This window comes from Eretmochelys imbricata, chromosome 7, assembly GCF_965152235.1.
Source record: "Eretmochelys imbricata isolate rEreImb1 chromosome 7, rEreImb1.hap1, whole genome shotgun sequence".
Lineage (NCBI taxonomy): Eukaryota > Metazoa > Chordata > Testudines > Cheloniidae > Eretmochelys > Eretmochelys imbricata.
The window spans coordinates 54,251,545-54,275,233 of NC_135578.1; the positions used below are offsets into that span (position 1 = coordinate 54,251,545).

Sequence of the window (23,689 nt, forward strand, 5' to 3'; positions counted from 1 at the left end):
GGAAGAGTTCTGTTCAAGGGATGTGCAAAATGTCCTTTGGAATAGTAGAAAATCTTCTCCTAAGTACACTTACTTCTTGAAGTGGAAAAGATTCTCCCTCTGGTCTCGGCAAAAAGGTGTTTCTTTGTTCCAATCTCCAATACAACATGTACTGGACTATTTGTTATACCTGCAACAGCAAATTCTGGCCATTAGTTCCATCAGGGTGCACCTAGTAGCTCTCTCTAGTTTCTGATGTCCAATTGGTAATCGCTTGCTTCTTTGCAGCCCCATGTCACTTGGGTTTCTGAAGGATCTGGATCATTTGTATCCCCAAGCAGATGACCTGATTCCCCCCTTGGGATTTAAACCTGGGTCCACCCTTTGAACCACTATTTGTTACTTCATCTGTCAATGAAAGTAGCCTTTTTGATCGGAAATATGGCTCCAAGGAGAGTAGTAGAATTGAGAACCCTGTGTCTGACTCACCGTATACAGTCTTCTACAAGGTCAAGGTATACCGTTGCCCTTGTCCGAAATGTCTCACTGAGGTAGCTTCTCACTTTCACTTCGATCAGGCAATATACTTATCAACTTCCTTCCCTAAGCCTCATACTCCTAAGGAGAGACTCCACACACTGGATGTTAGGAGAGTGTTGCAGTTTTAGCTGGATACGATTAATCTGTTCAGGTCATCCTCACAGTTGTTTATGGTGATTGCAGAAAAGATGAAAGGTCTTCCAGTTTCATCCCAAAGAATCTCGTTGTGGGTTTCCTCCTGTATATGTTTGTGCTACGACATGCCCAGTGCAGCACCACCGAACTGGGTTCTAGCACATTCAACCAGATCTCACACAGCCTCTGGATCCTTTCTAGCTTAAGTGCCCGTTCTGGACATTGGTAGAGCTGCAACTTGGTCTTCAGTACATACGCTTGCTTTTCGTTATGCCTTCTCTCAATGCTATAGAAATGGTTCCAGATTTGGATGTGTAAATCTTCAGTGATTATTCAGATAGACTTTGATCCCACATCCTGGTTGAACGGTGTGTGACTCCCCTGAAGTGGAATGGACGTGTGGAATCACTCGAAGAAGAAAAACGGGAGCCGTTGTTCTCTGAGATGTGTTGCACGTGTCCATTCCACAACCCGTCCTCCTTCCTCTCTCTATTGGTGGAGCCCTGTGCAGATACAAAATTTGTATCTGTATCCTATCCGCAAAAATGACCTGCAGATAGCCGCAGATTTACAGGGTTTTAGACATATAATTTGGATCTGCATTCCGCAGAAATGGCCCACGGATGCAGATATCTGTCACTATAAAGCGGATAGCTGTGGATTTGCAGAGCTCTATCTATTGGAGTCTGTCCAATAAGAAGGAACTGAGAGGACTCGGTTCGGGGGCAGCTCTGTCCTTTATGTCATTGCGGAGCAGTGTGAGCAGAGGGTACACCTGCTGCCCCGACAGGTACTGCTAAGGGAAAAATCTCTGGTGCTAGTGCACTGGGTGCACACACCCGAAGTGGAATGGACATGTGCAACACATCTCCTAGAACAACAGGTACCAAAACGGTTAGTAACCGTTTTCTGGTTGCAGACACAGGGGCAGGATGATGATAGGCACCGAGTAGAAGTGGTAAAAGAGAGCACTGAAGCGTGAGTGGGGGGAATGGGGTGGAGCCCTGTAGGTGGGGACAAGGAGCTTGAAATGGATGCTGTTTAAGTGATAAGCCAGTGAGAGGATGGGGAAGGCTGCAGCTAGGAAGAGGAGTGACCAGAATGGAAAAGCTGAAATGACGGAAATGTGGGCATTGCAGCATAACTGCATGGTCTGTCTCTTGCAGCTGAATGTGCTGCTTTAGATTGTCTGTTACTGCTGGACCACTGTGTCCAGTTCTAGTGTCCGCAGCTCAGGAAGGGTTAGCTGGAGAGGGTTCAGAGCAGAGCTACGAGTACGATTAAAGGGCTGGAAAACGCGCTCAATCTGGTTAGCTTAACGAAAAGAATATTAAGGGGTGACTTGATATGTCTAGAAGTACCTACATGGACAACAAATACTGGATAATGGGCTCTTCAGTCCAGCAGACAAAGGTATAGTAATGACCAAAGGCTGGAAGATGAAGCTAGACAAATTTAAGACTGGAAGGAAGGCACAGATCTTTAAGAGTGAGAGTAATTAACTTTTGGCACAGCTTACCCCGGGGTGTGGTAGATTCTCCATCACTGGCGATTTTTAAGTCAAGATTGGACGTCTTTCTAAAAAACATGGTCTCGTTCAAACAGGAATTAGTTTGGGGAAGTCCTGTGGCCTGTGTTATGCAGGAGGTCAGACTGTCCCTTCTGGCTGCGTGAGCTCTGAGTCCATGAACAAAGGGGAACCAATAGCAATGCCATTGGGATGTGCTGCTAGGATCCCGAACTGCCAGCTCACCTAGGAAAACATTTGGGGCCCTGCATGCAACCAGAACTGCCAAGAGCACTAATGAAGTCCCTTTGCAGCCCCAGTGAGCTGTTTGCTATGTAGAGATTTCCAACCTGGGATTGGTGTGGGGTTGCTAGCTGCCCTTCAGCTCCACCTGTGTTAGTTATCTTCAAGGTGTGCACTTTATCTCCTGGGGAGCTGTTTGCTGCTCTGTATGCAGTGGGGATCTGCTCTGTATGCAATGATGGTGGAGCTATGTCGGTCCCAGGATATTGGAGAGGCAAGGTGGGTGAGGTAATCTCTTTTATTGGCCCAACTTCTGCTGGTGAGAGAGACAAGCTTTCAAGCTTACACAGAGCGGTTCCTCAGGTTTGGGAAATGTACTCATTGGATCTGATGTCAGCCTAGGCGACAGTATAGAGCTAAGTCAGCTGGATAGGGGAAGAATCTCCATGGGGCCAGGGTGCCTCTTCCTTGCTTGGTTGGAATGCTGTTTGACTCTGACTGCCCCATTCCCGCAGGGATGCTGGCACTGGAGATGCTTGGCCGGAGAGCTCACAATGACCATCCAAACAACTTCTCCCGCAGCCCACCCTACACAGAGGATGTGAAATGGCTTCTGGGGTTAGCTGCCAAGCTAGGTAAGGAGCTGGGGAGCTCTCTGGCCCTTGCATGCAGGGTTCTGTGCCCTGGAGGAAGGCCCTGTTTTCTTATCTCCTAGGGCAGAATCAGTGGTCCTCAGAAATGAACAACTGAACCAGGAAAGAGTTGGTTGGGTCCACTTCTGCCTCCGTTCCCTGGGGTGTTTGGGAGAATCCCAGCTCCCCTCAGCCCATTTGATGGTGGCCTCTTTGGATTCTGTAGCAGGTTAAGGATGAAATTCCAAGGTGCTGCATGAGCACATGGAGTTGGACAGGACACAGTGCTCCAATAATGTTATTAATTGGCATTTTCAATGGCCCCTAGGGGTTGCAGTCCAGGCCACAGACCTAAGACACCCTGTGCCACCCCTGCCTTTCCTGGTATTCATGCCCTCTGAGACCCTCTGTAATGATAAATGCCTGACTCACCAGGAGAACTGTGTGGAGAAAGGTAAATTCCATTTCACTGAGGATTTGAAATTGAAATTCTATGTGAAAGGGAATGGAGCCCAAGGGCAGGTGGATTGCACTAGAGCTGTGGACCCTGGCAGCCCTGGGACCATGGAAGCCTGGGAACCCCACATGCAGGCAGGAAGGAAACCCTGTCTGGTTTCTTTGGTAGTTCAGCAAAAATGGGACCATCTCCACAAAACATTCTGATTTTGCCAACTGGCAGATTGCAACAAAACACTGTTCCATCAGGATTTCTGAACAGCACGTTTATCTCCAGTTCTATTTCCCCAGCCCTCTTTGGTCTGGTCTGAACAGCAAATTTCTGATTCTCCCACTTAGCCACCCCCGGAAGCTGGAAGAGCAGGCCTAGACGACAGTGCTCGAGGCCCAGCTACACTTGGGCTTCCACTGTTAGTGTCGCTGTGGAGCTGCTCTGGTCATAGTGCAGTGGTGGAAACTCCAAAATTGTCCAGTTTTACGAAGGACTTAATGTTGTGTGTCCTTGTGTCCCAGGAGGGAAAGCAGAGGGAATGGAAATGGAAAATACTGTCCTCTTGCTGGCTAAGTGTCTTGGTGGTTGGATGATCTCTCCCCCCCCCCACCCCCCATGCACAGTTTCCTTTCATGTTCCTTTAAAGGGATGTCAGTTGGGAGCAATGCCGTCTCTCCTCACCCCTGATAGATACCTATGAGTGTGAACTCTTGTCCCCTGGAGTGGGGTTGTGTTTCCTGGTCTCTGCCTCTCCCTTGTATGGGAAGTGCAGCTTCAGATGCTGGTCTCTCCGACTGGAGCCAGTGCTGCCACCTTGGGAGCTGATTGATTTCTCATGGGTTGGTTTCTCCTCTCTCGTTAGAATCATAGAATATCAGGTTTGGAAGGGAAGTCAGGAGGTCATCTAGTCCAACCCCCTGCTCAAAGCAGGACCCATCCCCAACTAAATCATCCCAGCCAGGGCTTTGTCAAGCCTGACCTTAAAAACTTCTAAGGAAGGAGATTCCACCACCTCCCTAGGTAACGCATTCCAGTGCTTCACCACCCTCCTGGTGAAAAAGTTTTTCCTAATATCCAACCTAAACCTCCCCCACTGCAACTTGAGACCATTACTCCTCGTTCTGTCATCCGCTACCACTGAGAACAGTCTAGATCCATCCATTCTTGACATCCTGTTGCTCTTTTCTCCCCTTTCTTGTGCAGGTGTAAACTATGTACATCAGTTCTGCGTTGGCGCAGCCAAGGGGGTGCTGAGCCCTTTCGTGCTGCAAGAGATCATCATGGAAGCGCTGCAAAGGCTCAACCCTGCCCATGTCCACAACCACCTGCGCACTCCAGCCTTCCACCAGCTGGTGCAGCGGTGCCAGCAGGCATACATGCAGGTAGGGTTCTGCCTGACCCCTGCTTCCAAAAGCTGCCAGGCTAGTTTCTCTGCAACTGCAGGCACTGCTCTGGCGCAGGGAGGGAGGGGAATCCATTGACTGCTCTGATTGGGCTGATCTGTCTAGCTTTCTGAACTGGTGCATCACATAGGAAATCTCTTCCCAGCACGGAGAGACTGTCTCCAAAGCACGCCACAATATCCATTCTTCCCCTCCCTGTCCCACCTGCACCTGCCAGCTGGAGTGTTTGCCTCAAGGTGCCTGCTCCTGTCTCCAGCCCTGTGGAGGAGCATCTTACCCCATTGCTCCATGCACCCTGCTCCTTTTGTTGTTCTCTTCCTTCCCCACTTCTTCCTGCCTCCAAGTTCTACCTTATTTTTCACTCTTGCATCCTCTTTTCCCCGCTCCCACTCCAGGTTTTCTCTCCACATCTCCTGCCCAACCTGGCTGCCACTCTCCCTCTGTCTGGGTCTCCTCTTACCATTTGTAGCCCCCCTTCTTCAGGTTTCCAGACCCCTTTCTATCCTTCACCCCTTCTCCCGCACTGCCATTTACAGGTGTGTAGCGGAGGCAGACTGGCCAGTGGCCTGGGGTTTATTGAAAACAGGACAAATCCCAGTTTGTGGCCAGCTGGGATACCAGGGCTGTATCTCCAAGCCAGGGCAGTCCTGGCAAAAATGGCCAGGGGACCAATCCACACACCTGTTGCTCTGTGAATAAATTATCAGAGGGGTGAGGACACTGATCTAATGTCTCTGTTAAATATACTAACCTGCCACCTAGAGGCTGTTTGGTGTAACAGATCTCTGTGTGAGAACTACCGAAGCTTGGCTTGAAATGTTTTCGCAAAATATGCGAAAGGAACACCATCCCATGCACTGGGCCAGCAGCACTGGGGCCTCAGCCAAGAGACTGGTGGGGGTGACTGATTCAGGCCCCTGAAGCAGAAAACTTGGAGTTACCCTGCAGTAACTCAAAAGGGATAGCTTCCTGTGCCCTGGTAGCTGCGAAAAGGAGGTGTGGAGCAGACACCATGAATGTGCTGGGGAGGATGGAACAATAAATGGCCCTTGTGTGTAACCTGCAGAATGCATGTGGCCTGGTGGAGGAGCTGACTCGGGTGGGAGGGATTTCCTTATCCTCTCGGCATTTTCTGTGCGGCACTCTGATAGGTTCTCTCCTTCAGGGGCTTTGTAGTAGCTGCCTGTTGCAGTGTAAGGTGGGAGACCTGGCTTTTCATTCAGTGTCCCCATTGGTTTCCCTGGGGTGTGAGGCATAGCACTGTCATCTGTTGTGGTAGCCATCCTGCTGGTCAGAGCCTCTGAGTCTTGGTGCTGCTCTTGGTAACCCTTATTGCAGAATTCTGTGACGTTTCATCTTGGGAGCAATTGAGCCCTGCGCTGAGCACTTCACAGCCAGTGTTAAGGTGGAGAGAGCAGACACCTTAATGCTGTCTCCTTGTCCCCCCAGTACATCCACCACCGGTCGATCCACCTCACCCCAGCTGACTACGATGACTTTGTGAACGCCATCCGCAGCGCCAGAAGCGCCTTCTGCTTGACTCCCATGGGCATGATGCAGTTCAACGATATCCTCCAGAACCTAAAGCGCAGCAAGCAGACCAAGGAGCTGTGGCAAAGGGTCTCTCTGGAAATGACCACCTTCTCCCCGTGACAGCAGGCAGAACGCTACGGACTTGCAGACCTCCACCCTGGGTAGCTTTAGTTCCAATCACACCATCGTTCCTTATGGTGTCTTTTTTATTTTAGTTTTAACTTGTTGGAAACCACTGATCTGATGTATTTATACCGTGACATTCCTCTCCAGCGCCACCGCATAACAGTGCTCAGCTTCACTTGCTCTTCCTCCTACCCCCCGCAGGCCACGGCCTTCGTAAGGGGTGGGAAATGAGAAGCAGTTGAGCTGGTTTCCCTGCGGTGTATCCTTGATTTTGCCCCGTGCCCCCGAGGCTGTCCCACGAGCGGTTTGCAGTGTGTGCGCGCGTGTTTGAGGGCTGGGAGAGTTTGTCTTCAAACAAATATTTATTTTGGCATTTATAAATGTGTAAACTTCTTTTTTTGTATGGGCTTCTCTCTCTTCACACGCCAGCTTCTGTCAGGGAGGCTGGGGCCGCGCTCTGCAGAGCCAGAGCTCCCAGGCCATTCCTCACAGCACCACCTGCTGAGAGAAGCTGAGACTGGAGTAGCAGGGAGCTTCTCGCTGCCCAGCCACCTCCACAATTGCCTGAAGCAGCTTCTGATAGGAGAGGCTGGGGCTTGGACAGTCGTGCACCTGGACGGTGCTCAGCTGCCTGGAGGCCTGGCTGAGATGCTGGGGCTCTTTCCCAGGAGTGTTCCTGCCTGGGCACTGCTGGCTCCGTACGATGTTCTGAGTTGTACAATCGTGTTCCTTTGGCTGGGGTATTACTCTCCTGTAATCAATTTCTTATCCCTTGTCTCTTCTCGTTTCCTGATTAAACACTCGTTTTTCTTAGACTGATTCCCTCTTCTCTCGGCTCTGGTGGATCAGTGATAGCTCTTGAAGGGCTCACAAGTAGCTGTCGCATTTGGGCGAATCCAGGCTGGTAGAGGTGGGTGTCGGGGTCCACTTTCAGTAAAACTATGGCAGGTTGGAGAATCTTTTGCCTGGCACAGCACTGGAGGAGGACTTCTCGCCAAACCGTTCAATAGACAGCACGTGGCCTATCTATCGGAGGCCGGGGAGTTCCTTCTCAAGTCTCATGGCTGAGCGTAAAAGGAGTGGGGATTCCTGTGTGTTCTTGCTTAACATTCACTGGCCACCAGGTTCCCTCATCAAGGCTTGAATGCCAAGGCTCCTGATTTGTTAATTTATTAGTGAACGATAGAATAAGTGGCTCTTACTGTACATAGAGCGTCACGTCTACAAAGTCCCGTACCAACAGAAACTACTCTCCCTTAACTGCACCTAACCTTTATATGGTATGTAGTGAAAAATATTACCTCTCTGCTCAGTTTGAAGAGATGCTCAGCTGAATAAGTGGGCGAGACTGTGATGGACATGCTACAGAATGTTTATTTGAGAAAACATTTCTTTTTATGTCAAGGAAATGTTAAGAGTTGCTGCCATGTTAAAAATATCCTTTCATGTGTTACTGCTGGCCCCTCAGATCATTAAACCTGAAAGGAAATTAAGAATCTCCTGCACTTTTCACTAGTTATGCATTTTGCTCTTCATTTGCCTTGGCCAGTACTGACAGAGTTTCACACTCTGGTTCTTGCTGCGTTTGGGCTTCGAGTGCCATCGGGGAACGTTTTAATAAAGTCATAGATTTTTAAAGCCAGAAGGGGCCATCTTGAGTGCTGGAGAATCTACCGCACTCCTTCGTAAGTTGTTCCAGTGGTTATTTATTCTCACTTGAAGTGGATGAGAACGGTTTAAGTTCGGTGGTAATGCTTGTTGGCTAGAGACCACAAAGGTACAACTGATCCCTCCCCTTGCTCCTTTCTTTGGATCACCTGGCTGTCTCCATTTTCAGCACTACAGATAACATGAGTCAAACCCAGTGGCCAGTTATGCAGTGCCAGTCTCGCAGTGTACTTGAGTGGATAGCCAGGGTACTGAAAGCTCCAGGGCTCATCATTCATGTGCTCCGAGGCAGAAGTGCTCCATTACAGTCGTGGGTCATAGTATATGATCGTTACCCCCCACCCCCACCAACTGGAGACCAATGGCAGGTTTGTCATAATAGTCCTTGCTGAGAGGCCAGTTAGGCAGGGGCATCATTTCAGATTGGAGCCGGGGGGGTGGATTTTAACCATGAGTCCATAGCAATTAGTTGACAGGAGCCCTGTATCTAATTCCTATCCAAAAGAAAGAAAATTAAATAAATATTAGACCCACTCAGCTCTAATACTAACATGTTCCGACATCTTGCGGCAACACTGGTTGGGTGTAAAATTTTGATGTATATTCTTACTTTTTTACTGACTTTGTAGAGAGAGAGAGAGAGAGAGAGACCCCCCCATCAGGACTCCTGGATTCTCTCTCAGCTCTTGGAGGGGTCTAATGGGTTACAGCGGGGGAGGGGGACAGCTACATCTGGGTTCTATTAAAGAACATCTGAATAGGCTATACTGGGTAAACCAATGATCCATCTAGCCCAATATTCTGTCTTCCGACAGTGGCCAATGCCAGGTGCCCCTGAGGGAATGAACAGAACAGGTAATGATCAAGTGATCCATCCTGTCACCCACTCCCAGCTTTTGGCAAACAGAGGCTAAGGACACCATCCCTGCCCCTCCTGGCTGATAGGCATTGATGGACCTATCCTCCATGAACTTATCAGAACCCTGTTATAGTTTTGGCCTTCACAACATCCCTGGCAAAGAGTTCCAGATGGTGACTGTGAAGAAATACTTCCTTTTGTTTGTTTTAAATCTGCTACCTATTAATTTCATTTGATGACCCTTAGTTCTTGTGTTATGTGAAGGAGTAAATAATATTTCCTTAGTCAATTTTTCTACACCATGATTTTATAGACCTCTATCATGCCCCACACTTAATCATCTCTTTTCCCACCTGAAAAGTCCCTGTCTTTTTTAATCTCTTCTCATATGGAAGCCGTTCCATCCCCCTGATCGTTTCTGTTGCCCTCTTCCAATCTCTTTTTTTGAGATGGGGTGACCACATCTGCACGCAGTATTGAAGCTGTGGGCGTACCATGGATTTATATAGAGGCAATATATTTTCTGTCTTATTATCTATCCCTTTCCAATATTCAGTGAGCTTTTGATGCCCGCTGCACATTGAGTGGAGGTTTTCAGAGAACTATCCACAATGACTCCAAGATCTCTTTCTTGAGTGGTAACAGCTAATTTAAACTCTCTCATTTTGTATGTACAGTTGGGATTATGTTTTCCAATGTGCATTACTTTGCATTTATCAACATTGAATTTCATCTGCCATTTTGTTGGCCAGTCACCCAGTTTTCTGAGATCCTTTTGTAGCTCTTCGCAGTCTATCTGGGACTTAAGTATCATCTGCAAATTTTGTCACCTCAGATTACCCTTTTTTCCAGATCATTTATAAGTCTCAGTACAGACCCCTGGGGAACACCACTATTTTCTGCTCTCCATTCTTACCATTTATTCCTACCCTTTGTTTTCTATCTTTTAACTGGAGTGTCTGGCAATGCTTTCAGGCTCATCTGAGCCTTAATTTAATAATGCCTTTTGTTATCTTAATCACCCTGCCTCTGTCTGTAAACAAACTCCCTCCCCCAATCGTGGAAGCTGGGAGCAGCACAGAACTCATCACATATCACACTGAAGAGCTCCCTCTGGGGCTAGGGCATGTGCTGTGAGCTGACCTCAGGTACAAAACATGGGGGGAGGGTAGAGCCCCCTCCCCTCCCTAAATGGTGCCCCTGCAGTTAGGGTCTCTCCTGCTAGCAGAGTGGTATTTCCCCTTTGAAACAGCGGCTCCAAGAAATTTGTGCTAATCTGGCAAGTCAATAGGATCCTAGTGGGCAGGGAATGTCACCCAAGAGGGGCTCTTAACACAATGCAGAGAATGGACTCTTCCCCAGACTCCACTGGTCTCTTGGCTATGCACAGGCATGGCTTAGGTTCACCCCATTTCCTGGTAGTCTCCTTTATATCAAAAATGGCCAGCACATATATAGGTTTTGGGCAGCTGTGCTCAATAAAGGGCTCTCCCTGCCCCACCCCCAATCTGCTCATGGAAAGCTGCTGGCAAACACCACACCCTTTAAAATACAATGTGTGCTTGGTTCTTCCTGATTGCTGTCACCTGCAGCTTCCCAAGAGGAAGGTTGGTCTTGGAAGTAATCAGTTCAGAGACTCTAGCCTCAGGGTGAACACTTTAGGCAAGCTGCTCTTACTAAAGTTTTCCTAAAGCCATTTTTAATCCAGTGGCTCAGTTTGTTTAGGGGGTCCACTCTCTGCACCAAAACCCATGCACCCTGATCAGTTCCTTTTGGGTCAGTCTCAGGCTGTGGTTAATACATTCTCAGCTGTTGAGCGTGTTCTGGCCTCCTGGCTCCATTTTGCAGCTTTTTAATTTTAGGCTTGTTCTAGCTTCTGGGAGAGGGCATGGGTGTGCGTTATTTCCTTTGTCTGCAGTAACTCCTGTGTGTTCTCTTGTTACTTTGTGAGCTTACGGGGCTGTGATAACTCCTGGCGATTGTCTAGAGCACCAATGCAGGAAAACTAGTTTATTTGTGAACTCGAACTAGATAAATTCATGGAGGATAGGTCCATTAGTGATCATTAGCCAGGATGGACAGGGATGGTGGCCCTAGCCTCTGTTTTCCCTCTGGGGCACCTGGCATTGGCTGCTGTCTGAAGACAGGATATGGGGCTAGATGGACCTTTGGTCCAATCCACTATGGCCGTTCATTTTGCCTAATTTGGAGCAACTGCTCTGACCGAACCCTTTCTGAGTCTCTTGGTAAGCTCTGTATTATTGGAATGAGACACTGTCAGGCTCCAAGTTAACAGAGTCACACTAAGGCCAGGCTGGTTCTTCAGTTCCAAGTGGAATGACTAACCTGATCTTGTGTTCATAGGGGTAGAAGGCTTTGGCTGGGGAATGGGTGGCTACTTCAACAAATGTGCCGGCGGGGGTTTCTGTTTTAAAACCAACTCTTCGCCATCAACTAGACTAGATATAAATAGCCATAAAATGTGATTTGTCCAGAGCAGTGGCTCTAGCATAAGAGGTAAGAATGAGTGAACTAGTTTCTGTGGTAACATAGCTGAAATCTCCATTGGAAAAAATAGCCCCTTCCCAATCTGAATGGAACAGCTGTGAAAATGTTACAGGTTTGAGTCCAAGACCATCAAGGTAACAGGAAAACAAGCAGTACAAGCCCAGCAGCAGGAAGTAATAACAATGCACAGGGCAATATTACACTTGGTTACAGGGCCTTCCTCTTGGAGAACACACACTAGAGTTCTGTGCAAAGGCAGGGTGTGAAGATATCTGAAGTGTAATAGCAACCCTCTGCTGCTGGGGTAATATTAGCTACCCACTGAATTGAGGCTAATGTGATGTGAACAAACTCAAGCTGCTGTTCAGTGCTCTCTGAGCAGCATTGAACCACCTCTGAAGTTGGCACCAGCCATAAAGAAAAGCCTGTTCCTTGCTGTATGTCAGGTGAGGCTGACTAACGGCCGCGGCAGCGCAGGGACGCTCAAAGGCTTGCTCTAGTCAAGAAAGTGCAGGCAGAAGTCTTAACAGCTTCAGGCTGGGGGCTTGCAGAAGCTGGCCAGAAGCCCAGAGGCAGCTGGTTGGTGAAACATGGCAGGACTGGGGGGTGACAAAGTGCTCCATGCACTGCAAACACCCACAAGGTGTACTGAGAGGGAATTGTTTTGCTAGCCTGCCCCCTTTAATTTTCTGGCTCAGTGGATGCTTCAGGCTGAGTGGTACTGGTGCTGCTGGTTGTAACATCTGCCCCCTTTGTCACTGCACCTCTTCAGGACCCTGTTCCTTGCACCCTTCCCAAATACCAGCTTAGGTCACTGTTCTAAATTGTAGCTTGCTTGTTTCCTGCCTTTGCCCAAGCACAGGGCTGAGTGGGTGAGAGCAGAACCAGAGAGAGGACAACACTCCAAACCGTCACAACTCATAGAAAATAAGTGGTACGTTTATTGAACCCACTGAATGCTACTTCTAGCCTTTATTCAGACACTTGTGCTCAGCTTCGAGAGCCAAGAATTTCTCCATTATCATCATTCAATGTGAATGACACTATACATGAATCCAGTGCAGGAAGTGGGGCTCTCCTCTGTTCTAATAAGGGAGATAGGTTTCTATTTCTGTTCCTCTTTTTGGTTGCACAAGGTTAGCCCTTCCTTAGGGCACATGGAATAAAATACTATATTGCATACTATATACATTTACATACAATGGTAAATGCACCAGTTAAAAATACACAATACCCAAGGCTCAATGGAAAAGCTTGGTTGAAACAGCTTCTCTCCCCTTTAGAAAAAAGGAGACCATGACAGTTGCAGAAGTTGCCATACATTATGTTCCTGTCTGGGTCAAAGTGAACCCTGCCATTTGTCTTAAGCAGCAAGACTCCTGCTATATAAGGCTGGAGAAGGAGTAAAAAATGCTGGTTCCAGAGCCACTCTCCTCCATGCAGTGAGACAGGGGAAGTTGGAATTTAGACGCCCATTGGCTCAGTGAGAAAGAAAACAACCACTCCAGACACCAGCAGGACAAGTTCATCAGAATTCGTCTCCTGCAACTGTCTAGGTATTACTTTTCCAAGTGTGGCCAACCTCAGAGAAAAGCAAACCCCCCCCTAATGCAGCTGGACAATTGTCCCCACAATAGAAGCCCCAGTCCCTTGGCAGCAGAGCTGTCTTTACTCTCACTAAGCTATCTGGCTTGGTACAGGGGGTGAGAGTGTCTCTTAATTCACAAGGATTAGGGCCTTGTTCTTTTGCACCAAGGGAGGATCAACAAGCTCTACTCTGAGGGCCCTGGATCTTGCCTAGATTGCTCCTACTCAGTTATCTATCCTATCCCTCCAATGGATCTGGCACCCCTGAGGATGTCATCTGCTCAGAAGCTAAGTGCGAGTCAGAGGATGTTCCTGTTTGACCCCATTCCTCTCTCACTGATGTCCACTGAAGAAACTAGCTTTGTGGCCTGGTATCTTCTGGACCCTGCCATCATGTGGATGCTGATGCAGCCCCAGAAAAGAACTGGACCACTCTTCCCCAAATCAGTAATACCTGGGAAATATGCAAGAGAGGAAGCAGCTAGTAGGACATGATCCTCAGTTATATTCAGCAGCATGGCTTAGAGCCTTTGCAACCAGGGGCCTTAGACTAACTCATCAAGCCCATTCCCAGGAGGAGGTAGAGGAAATATTCTATTGTTAGAGGACAACCTCTGTTCCCCTCCCTCGGGAAGACAACAGACAGATTCTTTATGACAACTTCTGCAAGCCTCTGCTCCTTCACCTAGCTCCCTGGGCACAGTTGCAGGCAGGACCAGGCAGTCCACTTTACAACACCCCCCCTCTCTGAGCAGGGAGCCTAAGCGGAGGATGCTGTTGAGGGGAGCTACACAGTTTACGAACAGCAGGACCCGTCTCCAAAGAACAAACTCCATGTGCAAGGAGGAAGAGGGAATGTTGCCTTTCATGGCTGGCATTAAAACTGCTCCCCAAAGTTGGGGTTCTCCCGATTCCCCCTTCTCTAGGCTGCAGTGGCTCTTTCTGCTACAACAGTGCAATTACCACATCGCTATCAACAACAAAGGCCAGGTGCTGCACCCCAAACCTGTCACAACTGGAAGACATTAACCCTCTAGGTACTGAGCATTTCAGACAGTAGTAGTATAGGAGTCTGAAAAATCCCAGTCTTCAAAGGGTTAGCATGCTCTCATCTGGGTGGGGGGGAGGGAAGCCCACAGATGTTCCCTGGGCTCACAGTCTCCTCCTGGAGCAGCCGCTACACTTTGTGCAATTTCCTTTTCTTTGTGTCTTTCTTACAAAAGTTTTGTAACAAACCATTAATATTTAGGGGCTTGATTCGCACTGGGTGCAACAGTCTCGCTGGACCTCCTGCAATGACATCCCAGGCAGCAGCCAGAGCGGGAAGGGCTCCTGTCACCATCCCAAGATCTTGGCTGCTGTTCTTTTCTCTAGTTTTTTGACTGACAAGAGATGCCATCGTAGTGTATTTTCCACCTGGCTTTTATATCCATGGATAGACAGCACCATGCATCCATTGGCACCAGGGCAGGGGCTTCCACCTCAGCTCCAGCTGGAATTCTGCAGTTCCTCGCGGAGCCACGTGGGAAGGGGCTGCCCAAGTCTGTTCATCAGCTTGGATAACTCGATGTTGTGCTCTCGATAGAAGTCTGTGAGGAATAGCCGAGACTGCAGGGGGAAGAGAAGACCTCACGTTAGCAAGGGTTACATGCAGTCCTCTCTCTGCCCTGAAAGGCATCGTGTAGTCCCCATATCTCAGAAAATCCACTGACACTGCACCATGTCCCTAATTGGCTGAGAGCGCTCTCCCCTTCAACCCACTATGCCTCTTCCAGGCAAGGCACATTTCCCCAAGCTGGTTACTCACCGAGGAATCCATGTCAGGATACTTCCTTCCTTTACTCTTTCCCAAGCATTTAGTCTTCCCTCCGTCTAGCACCTGGCACCAAAATCCTTTTGCTTCATCAAACCTGAAAGGGACACACTTAGTTAAAAATCCTAGGGAAGGAAACGTGTATCTGTCTGTGTTGCTGACTCCAGTTCAAAGATTTTAAAATCTAATTCATTTTGCACTTTGTTTCCTTTTTGTGGCGTGCCTCTTGGCTGTGACAATGAAAAGCACTCTTTTACTTTTGGTTCTAATGCATGGCAAGTCAATTTCACGTTCAGGTTCAGGTAAAATGTTGTGGTGACCACCAGGAAAATGGAATTTTGGAGGCTGTTTCCATAGGAACTTACACTAATAGAATTTTTTTAACAGTTAGTTTAAAACAAACAAAAACACCCTCCCTTTATGCCACACTGATTTGACAGCTTCCGATGGTGCTCAAAGCCTCAACTCCTGGGCACCTTACGTTATTAAAATACAGATCTAATGAAAACCTCCATCTAGTCCCTAAAATGGGCCACATATCAACTTACCACACAAATTCTCAGGGCTGCAAGCTGACCAACCCTGCTTCCTCCTCATCTGCTGCTTCAGCAGTTGCAGGTCATAAGTGACCCACGGCAACTGAAGATGGGGGAGTGTCTATAATTCCACTAATCCATCACAGCTGCGCCAACAGAGAGCCAAACAGTCCTAATCCCTGACATTTCTCTAATGCCATTCTCCCAAGTGAAGTTTCGCTGCACTGTTTTGTACAGGTCCGCTGTCACGCCGGCCATATCTGTGTCTGAGCTGGAAAAGGAACTCAGACCTGACTCTGAATCCTTTACGACTATACGATGCCTCTTCTAACAATTCCTCAGGCATATCTGGGACCCAATCAGACCCATCAGTCTCCTTCCCAACACCAATGGGAGAGGTCCCTCACCTCATAATGATATATAGCCTCCAATTTAATATATAACTTACCAGAGACTCAAAAAGGGTTTGGCCAGAGCAGTTGCTCCAAATTAGGTGAAATCAACATAAGAACAGCCATACTAGGTCAGACCAATGGTTCATCCAGCCCAGTATCCTGTCTTCTGACAGTGGCCAATGCCAGGTACCCCAGAGGGAATGAACAGAACAGGTAATCATCAAGTGACCCATCCCCTGTCGCCCATTCCCAACTTTTGGCAAACAGAGGCTAGGGATACCATCCCTGCCCACCCTGGCTAACCGCCACTGATGGACCTATCCTCCATGAACTTATCTAGTTCTTCTTTGAACCCTGTTATAGTGTTGGCCTTCACAAAAATCCTCTGGCAAAGAGTTGCACAGGTTGACTGTGCCTTGTGTGAAGAAATACTTCCTTTTGTTTGTTTTAAACCTGCTACCTATTAAGTTCATTGGGTGACCTCCTAGTTCCTGTGTTATGTGAAGGAGTAAATAACACTTTCTTAGTCAGTTTTTCCACACCAGTCATGATTTTATAAACCTCTATCATATTCCCCTTAGTCATCTCTTTTCCAAGATGAAAATCCCTGTTTTATTAATCTCTTCTCATACGGAAGCTGTTCCAGACACCTAATAATTTTTGTTGTCCTTTTCTGAACATTTGCCAATTCCAATATATCTTTTTTGAGATGGGGCGACCACATCTGCATGCAGCATTCAAGATGTGGGCGTACCATGGGTTTATATAGAGGCAGTATGATATTTTCTGTCTTATCATCTATCCCTTTCCTAATGATTCCCAAAATTGTTAGCTTTTTTGACTGTTGCTATACATTGAGTGGATGTTTTCAGAGAACTGTCCACAATGACTCCCAAGATCTCTTTCTTGAGTGGTAACAGCTAATTTAGACCCCATCATTTTATATGTATCGTTGGGATTATGTTTTCCAATGTGCATTACTTTGCATTTATCGATATTGAATCTGATCTGCCACTTTGTTGCCCAGTTTTGAGAGATCCTTTTGTAGCTCTTCGTAGTCTGCCTGAGACTTAACTATCTTGAGTAGTTTTGTATCATCTGCAAATTTTGCCACCTCGCCGTGTACCCCTTTCTCCAGATCATTTATGAGTATGTTGAACAGTTCCGGTCTCAGTATAGACCCCTGAGGGACAACACTATTTACCTCTTTCCATTCTGAAAACTGACCATTTATTCCTTGGTCTAGATGAAGTTGTGATCTGACCTTCCCACCTTGTATCTCCCTAGCCCAAAGATAATATCCAGAGTGTGTCATACAGCAGGAATGAAACAGCAAAAGTCCTAGTCCGTTGGTGACACCATGAGGTACTGAACAAAAACTCAAGGAATTACGGTTCCAGGTAATTTCAGTATCCACATCAACAGCAAGTCTTGATGACTTCAGTGTCAAGGTCAAAAAGGGCTCAGCTCAGGAAGGGATCTAGGACAATGTTAGATTACTTCTACATCAGCAAGCGGGGGACACCACACAACGAGTCCAAATACAGGGTGATGTCGTGCCTACAAAAAGAATAACCAGACCTCTCTACCATCCCGAGCTCATTCTTGGCTCATGTGAAGCTTAGTGACCAGGTGGATGAAGGCCAGCAGCATTTTCCAGCCAGCTTTGGGAATCAAGTGCTTAAGCATGTTGTTAGATCACATAAGCACAGTAGGGAAGCTTATTTAAACTCACCACACCAGTCAGGCCAACTTGCAATCCCTTCTCAGGAGAGGCCAGGGACAGAGCTCGTGACAGACCAACTCTTGTTTCACCTGAGATGAAGGTCATGAGTAAGCTCACAATGCAGCTGCCTAGCAATATTAGCAGTGATACGCACATACTGACGAATCCTTACTTGAGGGCCTGGGTGTAGTTGAAGAGTGGTGTCACCCCCAGAAACTTCTGGATGTTCTCCATGATGGAAGCAGGGCTGTGCCGGAGCTCCTGGCCATCCACAATCAGAATCTGAAACAATAGAGAGTCCACAAAGCTTTCAGTGTGAGCTAGGTCAGCCTCTGGCACCAAACCAGGGAGCAGCCCCTCTGGACCAGGACATTCCCCCAGGAGCACTGTCCATGCCCTAATACCTGCGGCTTACAACCCTCAAAGAGCCTGAGGGGAAAAGCTAGTGCTGTTCCTCTTTTGGGTGCTGGCCCTTTGTTACCGGAGACAGAAGAGTCCTAATGTGACCAATATTTACAACATAAAAGCAGCTCAAAACTGAGTGTCACTTTTTTCACTTGACAGTTGCCACACAACGGCCTGTAACTGAGCACCTAGCCTCAGCACTAGCCATCAATTACATGTATCCTTTTTGACAGCCGATGCTTCCTTTTTACATAACAATCTGCTCTGGCTCATTTCCCTCCCTCGGAGGATGACAGACATTAACCATCAGTCTCTTCGTACTAGCTGGACTATCCATTAAAGAGGAAATCGTTCAAAAGAAATGACCTGGGGTGAGTTCTGGGGAGCTGGGCCCTAGACCACTCCAGATCCAGTAGTGAAACAGAAGCACTTGGCCGCAGAAGGAGATGGCTTTTGGCAATTTTGATGGTAGGTCAGGCACTATGGGGAGGCGACGTATCTCTTTGCAGACACTGAAGTTGACCTCAGAGTGGGTGAGCTGCTTTTCCTCTCCTGCTCTGGGGCAGGTATCTTCTAGTGGCAGGAGGTGGTGATGGAAGGGCCCCTGCGTCTCACCTATGGAGTCACTCTGTGATAAACCTGCATGGACACAAACCACTGCAAAGAACTGTGGGGTATTTGCAAAGAGTTCGCGAATCCTTCTCCATGCAATTAGTTCATTGTGCAGGGCAGACCAAAAGCTCTGCTCCTTGTGTGTCCAGAATCCCAGGCCAAAGAAATAACTACAGGAAGCTGTGCTCCAGTTCTGTACAACCATTACACCATTAGCAGTTTTGGGGTGGGGGTGGGGGATTCCTCTTTGGAGAAACCTAGTTTTTAAGACCAGTTCTTTCTTAAAGAGGCCATTAAAATGCCCCCAGTCACTCTGGCCGTGAGACTGGAAGGTGCAGGGCTTCTGCAGCTGCACCATTTCAGCCAGGAAAGGGGGGCAATCTTATGCAAATCTCTGTTGCCAGTTATGGTAGGTAGCTTTTGTAAATCAAAGTGGAGAGATCCCATTGCTTATATAGGGAGAGAAAGTCTAGGCTTCCAGCTCAGACAGCAGGTCACAGGTCCACAGGACAGTTTAGTAATAATGAGGATTCAGTGAATAAATGATATATCGCTTTCCATCCATCACTGCCACAGCACACTCCCGAATCACTTCGTGCTGTGATCCTGTTTACTGGGTAACTGCAGCTCAGCAGATTTGTGACTTGGGCAGTGGCTCCACGCTGTCAGGCCTATGCTCCCTCCACTCAGAGCCCAGTTGTCTGACCTCAGCTCTGCAGATCTGTGCTTGTAACTAAGCCCTTTGCTTCTCTCCAGGATGGGCCATGTGCTTTGTGGGTCCTGGAGAAGTAGTGTTTCCTGGGTCCATCTTCCAAAGGTGACATGTCCATATCCTTTTGCATAACCAGCTCCTACAGGGTATGTCTTCATTGCAGAGTTTACTTGGGTGTTGTCCCTAGCCCCACTCCTGTCCCCACACAAATGCTCTGAGCTGAATGGTGCTTTAAACCCACGCTAGCTGGTTTCTCTGGGAGCATGGGCTAGTGGGCTGCTGCTGCATTCAGACTGGTAACCCTCCCACTTTGCAGAGAGGACACAGACTAAATCACTTCAGTGCCAGTAAGCCTTCAGCGCCTTCCCTCTATTCCCCAGAAGAACAGACAAGTTCTCCTTCAATTGACTAGAAAAGGATGATAGAGCAGCTCAGCTTACTGCAGCGCTGAGAACCATGGGAGATGCCCCGTGAAGTAAGTGACAAACACAAGGGACAGCAGCACCAGTGAGGATGCAGTAGCTTGAGTAGGGCTTTGCAGTGTGGCTGCTCACCCCCAGGCCAGGCTAACCTAAGTGCTGATCACCCAAGTTAACTCTCCAGTAGGGATATCCACAGTCTTATTCTAAAGTGTCCTAGTCCCTGCCCGGTGTGGTAGCCAATGCTTGACACTCATTCTGTAGAGAATGCAAAGTCAGCCAGAGAGGAGAGCTCAGGTGATTTTGTACAGAGCAGGAGGGCTCCCTAGTTCCATGTTTTCACAGTGCTCCAGCGTAGTTGTGATTAGTTCAGCTGAAGAGTTTTCTTGCTGTATTATGTCCTGACATCATTTTAAGTGCCGTCTTCTGCTAAGAGGGTATTGTCCTCTCTTCACTCTCATCTGTTCTAACAGCTTGAATACGAAGGCAGGGAGATGTGAGCCCAGGGATGTGCCCGCACACTTTATGCAGGACAGACTCCTTCCACCATCTCCCTGGCTCTGACCACCAGATGAAAGTGCTAGCTTGACTCCTGCGCTGAGGATGCTGCTGCTGCTGCCTTTCCAGTTGCTGCATTTGAATTAACTGGCGGGGGGTTGCAAACCGTTGGCTTAAGCCAGAATTCTCCAGATGTGGAGGGAACAGCCCAGGGCCGGGGCTCTTGCTGGACAATATACTGCCTTAGAGGAGATGCAATGTCTGTTACTCCTATTCACTGCAATTGCACCACAACTCGTCTGCTCTGGTCAGGCACTGGCTCTGCTACGACAGCAACAAGGCCATGAACACAGAGCCCGGCTTTGTTTTACCTTTGCCTGTTAGTTCTACAGCGTACTACGTTTTCTGAGAAGCAGAACCACTGCCCGGTCTTAGAGCTATTGCTGCTGCAGGGAATAAGTGCCTCAAAACGCATGATGGGATCTGTTGGTTCATGCACCACCTGAGACTAACTCTGGCAACAGAAGTCGAGTTCCAGGCAATCTTGCTTTACATCTGTCAGAAAAGAGAAGTTGCTAAAATGCTTTCTGACTCCGAGCACACAAGGCAGTTTGTAAATGTCTTGTCACAACGAAGGCAGATTCAGAGACAGAAACGAGCTGTAGTTTGTGTTGACCAACCTAGAAATCTATAAACAGAAGGCAGGCAGCACTCCAGAATTTGGCAGTCTGGGGACTCCAGACACCTGCAGTAAAACCCACACTCAGCAGCGCTACAGGCTTCATGAGCTGGAGAAGAAACAAGTGAACGTGACAAGCAACAGAGCCCCAAAGCCTCTGGTGAAAGCCAGGGTATCCCAGCAGTAGCGGAACACCCACTGGGCACCGTGACTGCCCCAGGGGGACACACTGCCGAGACAAAAGGGAGAGACGCTAAGGTTGCAGTAAGCTAGTGCTTCCTGGGCCTCCTAACGCTGCTGTGCGGGCTGGGAGCTCAGCCACCTACTATACACAGGCACTAGGAAACCTGTAGACACTCGACCCTGACTGGATAGACACGATCAGTAACAAATCAGCCTGATTCTCTATCAGGTAACATGGAGGGAAGGAAGCAGCAGTTTATATTCCCCTCCCCAAAAAAGAGTCGTAAGTTACAGTGAAGAGAGAATGAGACAGACGGGGAGTTTCCTGTCTCTACAGTCACCACGCTGAACTCTGAAAAGCCAGCTCGTTCCCTGTCCACCGTGCTTCACTCGGGACTGGGGCTTTCTGACTCTCTTCCCCAGAGTTACTGATGTCTGAGCAGCACTGCTCATTGATCCAGAATAATCTTCTGCCAATTACTAGAGACACGGCCAAGCACAGCAGAGCTCTGTACCTGCCCGGAGGGGTAATACGTCAGCCATCGTTCCAGGTGAGTCGAATACATTCCAGGGAGCAGGCATCGGCTCTGCAGGTTGCGCAGCTCCAGGTGGGCCTGGGATTTCGCAGTAATCACCTGGTAGAAGGTGTAATTGAGAGCCACAGGGTCGCTGTGAGCATGCTGGTGCTGGGAAACAAACACATGGTTAGGTCGTCAGAACACAGAACTCTGCCCTTCCCTAGCCAATGTGCACGCAGCCCCCTGCTCTCTGCTGCCCTGGGGCAGCACAAACACACCCCAGTTCTCCTGTGAACAAATCCACACGCTCCCATCAGTACTAACCTACCCCGGCCTCCCAGGAGAAATCCATTCACCCAGGAGCTGCTTGCCACACTGGAGCAGATCTCCAGCCCTCCCCAGGGCCCCCCGGGAAGGGGTGATACCTGGTACCAGGAGTAGGCTCGGATGGCCGGGTTGATCAGAATGGAGATGATTTTGGCTCGTGGAAGCAGGGCTGCGCCACGCTTCGGTACCACCTCTGTGTCAAAGTAATTGGCACTTTTCTCAAACATGAAGTCTGTGCTGGCGTTGGAGGGGATGGGGAAGAATTCCATGTACCTGCCAAGCAGAGCAAACCAGGACAACTTGATGGCACACGTGTGGGGAGCACAACCCAGCAGTAAAGTGGCACAGGGCAAACCAGCCTGCTGGCACCTCAGAACTGTATAGGGCATGCAGAGGAGCTTGGGGTGGCCAAGCCCATGGAGAGTCAATGAGGGGATGACACAGAACGGGGATAGTAGGGAACAGGGGTAGAGTCTGATGTGGAGTAGGAAGGGGTGCGATAAGGGGTGAAGACATTGCCCTGTGAGCAGGGCACAGCACTCTCGGGTGGTGCCTGGAACTAGCTGGGGATGTAGACAGGCCTCAGAATTATTCCCCCAGGTCTCAGCTTTCAGTAAAAACAAGTGAGCCTCTAGCTATTGTGTGAAGAACAAAAGACAGCCCAGTGGGTAGCATGCTAGCCGGGACTTGAAGATCTGCGTTCAAGTCCCTGCTCTGCCACTGACTTGCTGCATGACCTTGGTCAAGTCATTTAGTCTCTCTGTGCCTCAGTTTCCCCCCTCTGTAGAACAGGGACATGAGCCCTGCCCTGCCTCACAGGAGTGCTGTGAGGATAAACACACTATAGATTGTGAGGTGCTCAGATACTAGGGAGATGGGGCACCTACAAGAACCTTAGGGCTTGTCTTCACAGTAAAGTTATCTTGAGTTATATCCATATAATTCCGAGTGGATACTTTCATTCTGGATAAGGAGTGCTCACATAGGGGTCTACACTGGTATAACTAGAGCAGTATAAAAATCCCCCATGTAGACAAGCAGACAGACCAACCAAACCAAGTGTAGGAGACAAAGACATCTGCTTGGGTCCGTAGAGAACTTAACTCTGAGGTGAGAACCGCCCTGTCCATCTCAATGGGCACTAATTCAGGCCTTGTCTACACTAGCTATACTGGTATAGCTATACCGGCAAACCCTCCTAGTGGAAATGCAGCTTATGCTGGCAAAGGAGTACCTTTGCTGGTCCTGGGTGGTCCAACCTTTTCACTGCTGTGTGGGGCTCTTCCACGGACCACCTACATAAATACGTGCTCTACAAAATGACGTTCTCCAAGCAGCGTGACCTCTTGTGTACAGTGCAATCAAGGCCATGTCATAGGGAGGATGCTATTTTGTCGAGTAGATCTGTTGCAGGCTGGACACATTCGGGCTTGGAGAGAATCGGCCTGTGGGATACATCCGGCCCACGGGCCACGAGTTGGGCCACTCACCGCTTCACCAAACAAACGTAGCTATGCACTGGCAAATGGACTTATACTGGCAACCCCTTTTTAGTATTGGGGTTTTGCCACATTTGTTACCAATTTAGCTATGCCAGAAAAACCTTTGCTTTGAAAAATCTCAGATCTAAGTGAGAATATTTTAAACATGAACACATCAGAGCATGTGACAAGGAGAGCAAGTATTGTATGGCGATTT

The 23,689-nt window shown here is 48.5% G+C and overlaps 2 protein-coding genes across 9 annotated transcripts in view; one reads left to right on the forward strand and one right to left on the reverse strand.

Annotated features, from left to right (window-relative positions):
* ZSWIM8 (zinc finger SWIM-type containing 8) overlaps positions 1–7,359 on the forward strand; it is a 135,055-nt gene extending 127,696 nt beyond the window's left edge. For 3 of the 4 annotated variants that reach the window (XM_077821280.1, XM_077821282.1, XM_077821283.1), the window contains 3 exons: positions 2,920–3,039; positions 4,688–4,866; positions 6,337–7,359. In XM_077821280.1, coding sequence (XP_077677406.1) covers positions 2,920–3,039; positions 4,688–4,866; positions 6,337–6,540 — 503 coding nt within the window. In that variant the 3' untranslated portion in view covers positions 6,541–7,359. The remainder of the gene's footprint in view (positions 1–2,919; positions 3,040–4,687; positions 4,867–6,336) is intronic. The other variant, XM_077821281.1, reaches the window with a different exon arrangement.
* Positions 7,360–12,524: 5,165 nt separating this feature from the next.
* NDST2 (N-deacetylase and N-sulfotransferase 2) overlaps positions 12,525–23,689 on the reverse strand; it is a 230,452-nt gene continuing 219,287 nt past the window's right edge. For all 5 annotated transcript variants that reach the window (XM_077822088.1, XM_077822087.1, XM_077822086.1 and 2 more), the window contains 5 exons: positions 22,090–22,264; positions 21,662–21,832; positions 17,811–17,920; positions 14,976–15,078; positions 12,525–14,776 (listed from right to left, as the gene is read on the reverse strand). In XM_077822088.1, the coding sequence (XP_077678214.1) occupies positions 14,651–14,776; positions 14,976–15,078; positions 17,811–17,920; positions 21,662–21,832; positions 22,090–22,264 (685 nt within the window). In that variant the 3' untranslated portion in view covers positions 12,525–14,650. The remainder of the gene's footprint in view (positions 14,777–14,975; positions 15,079–17,810; positions 17,921–21,661; positions 21,833–22,089; positions 22,265–23,689) is intronic.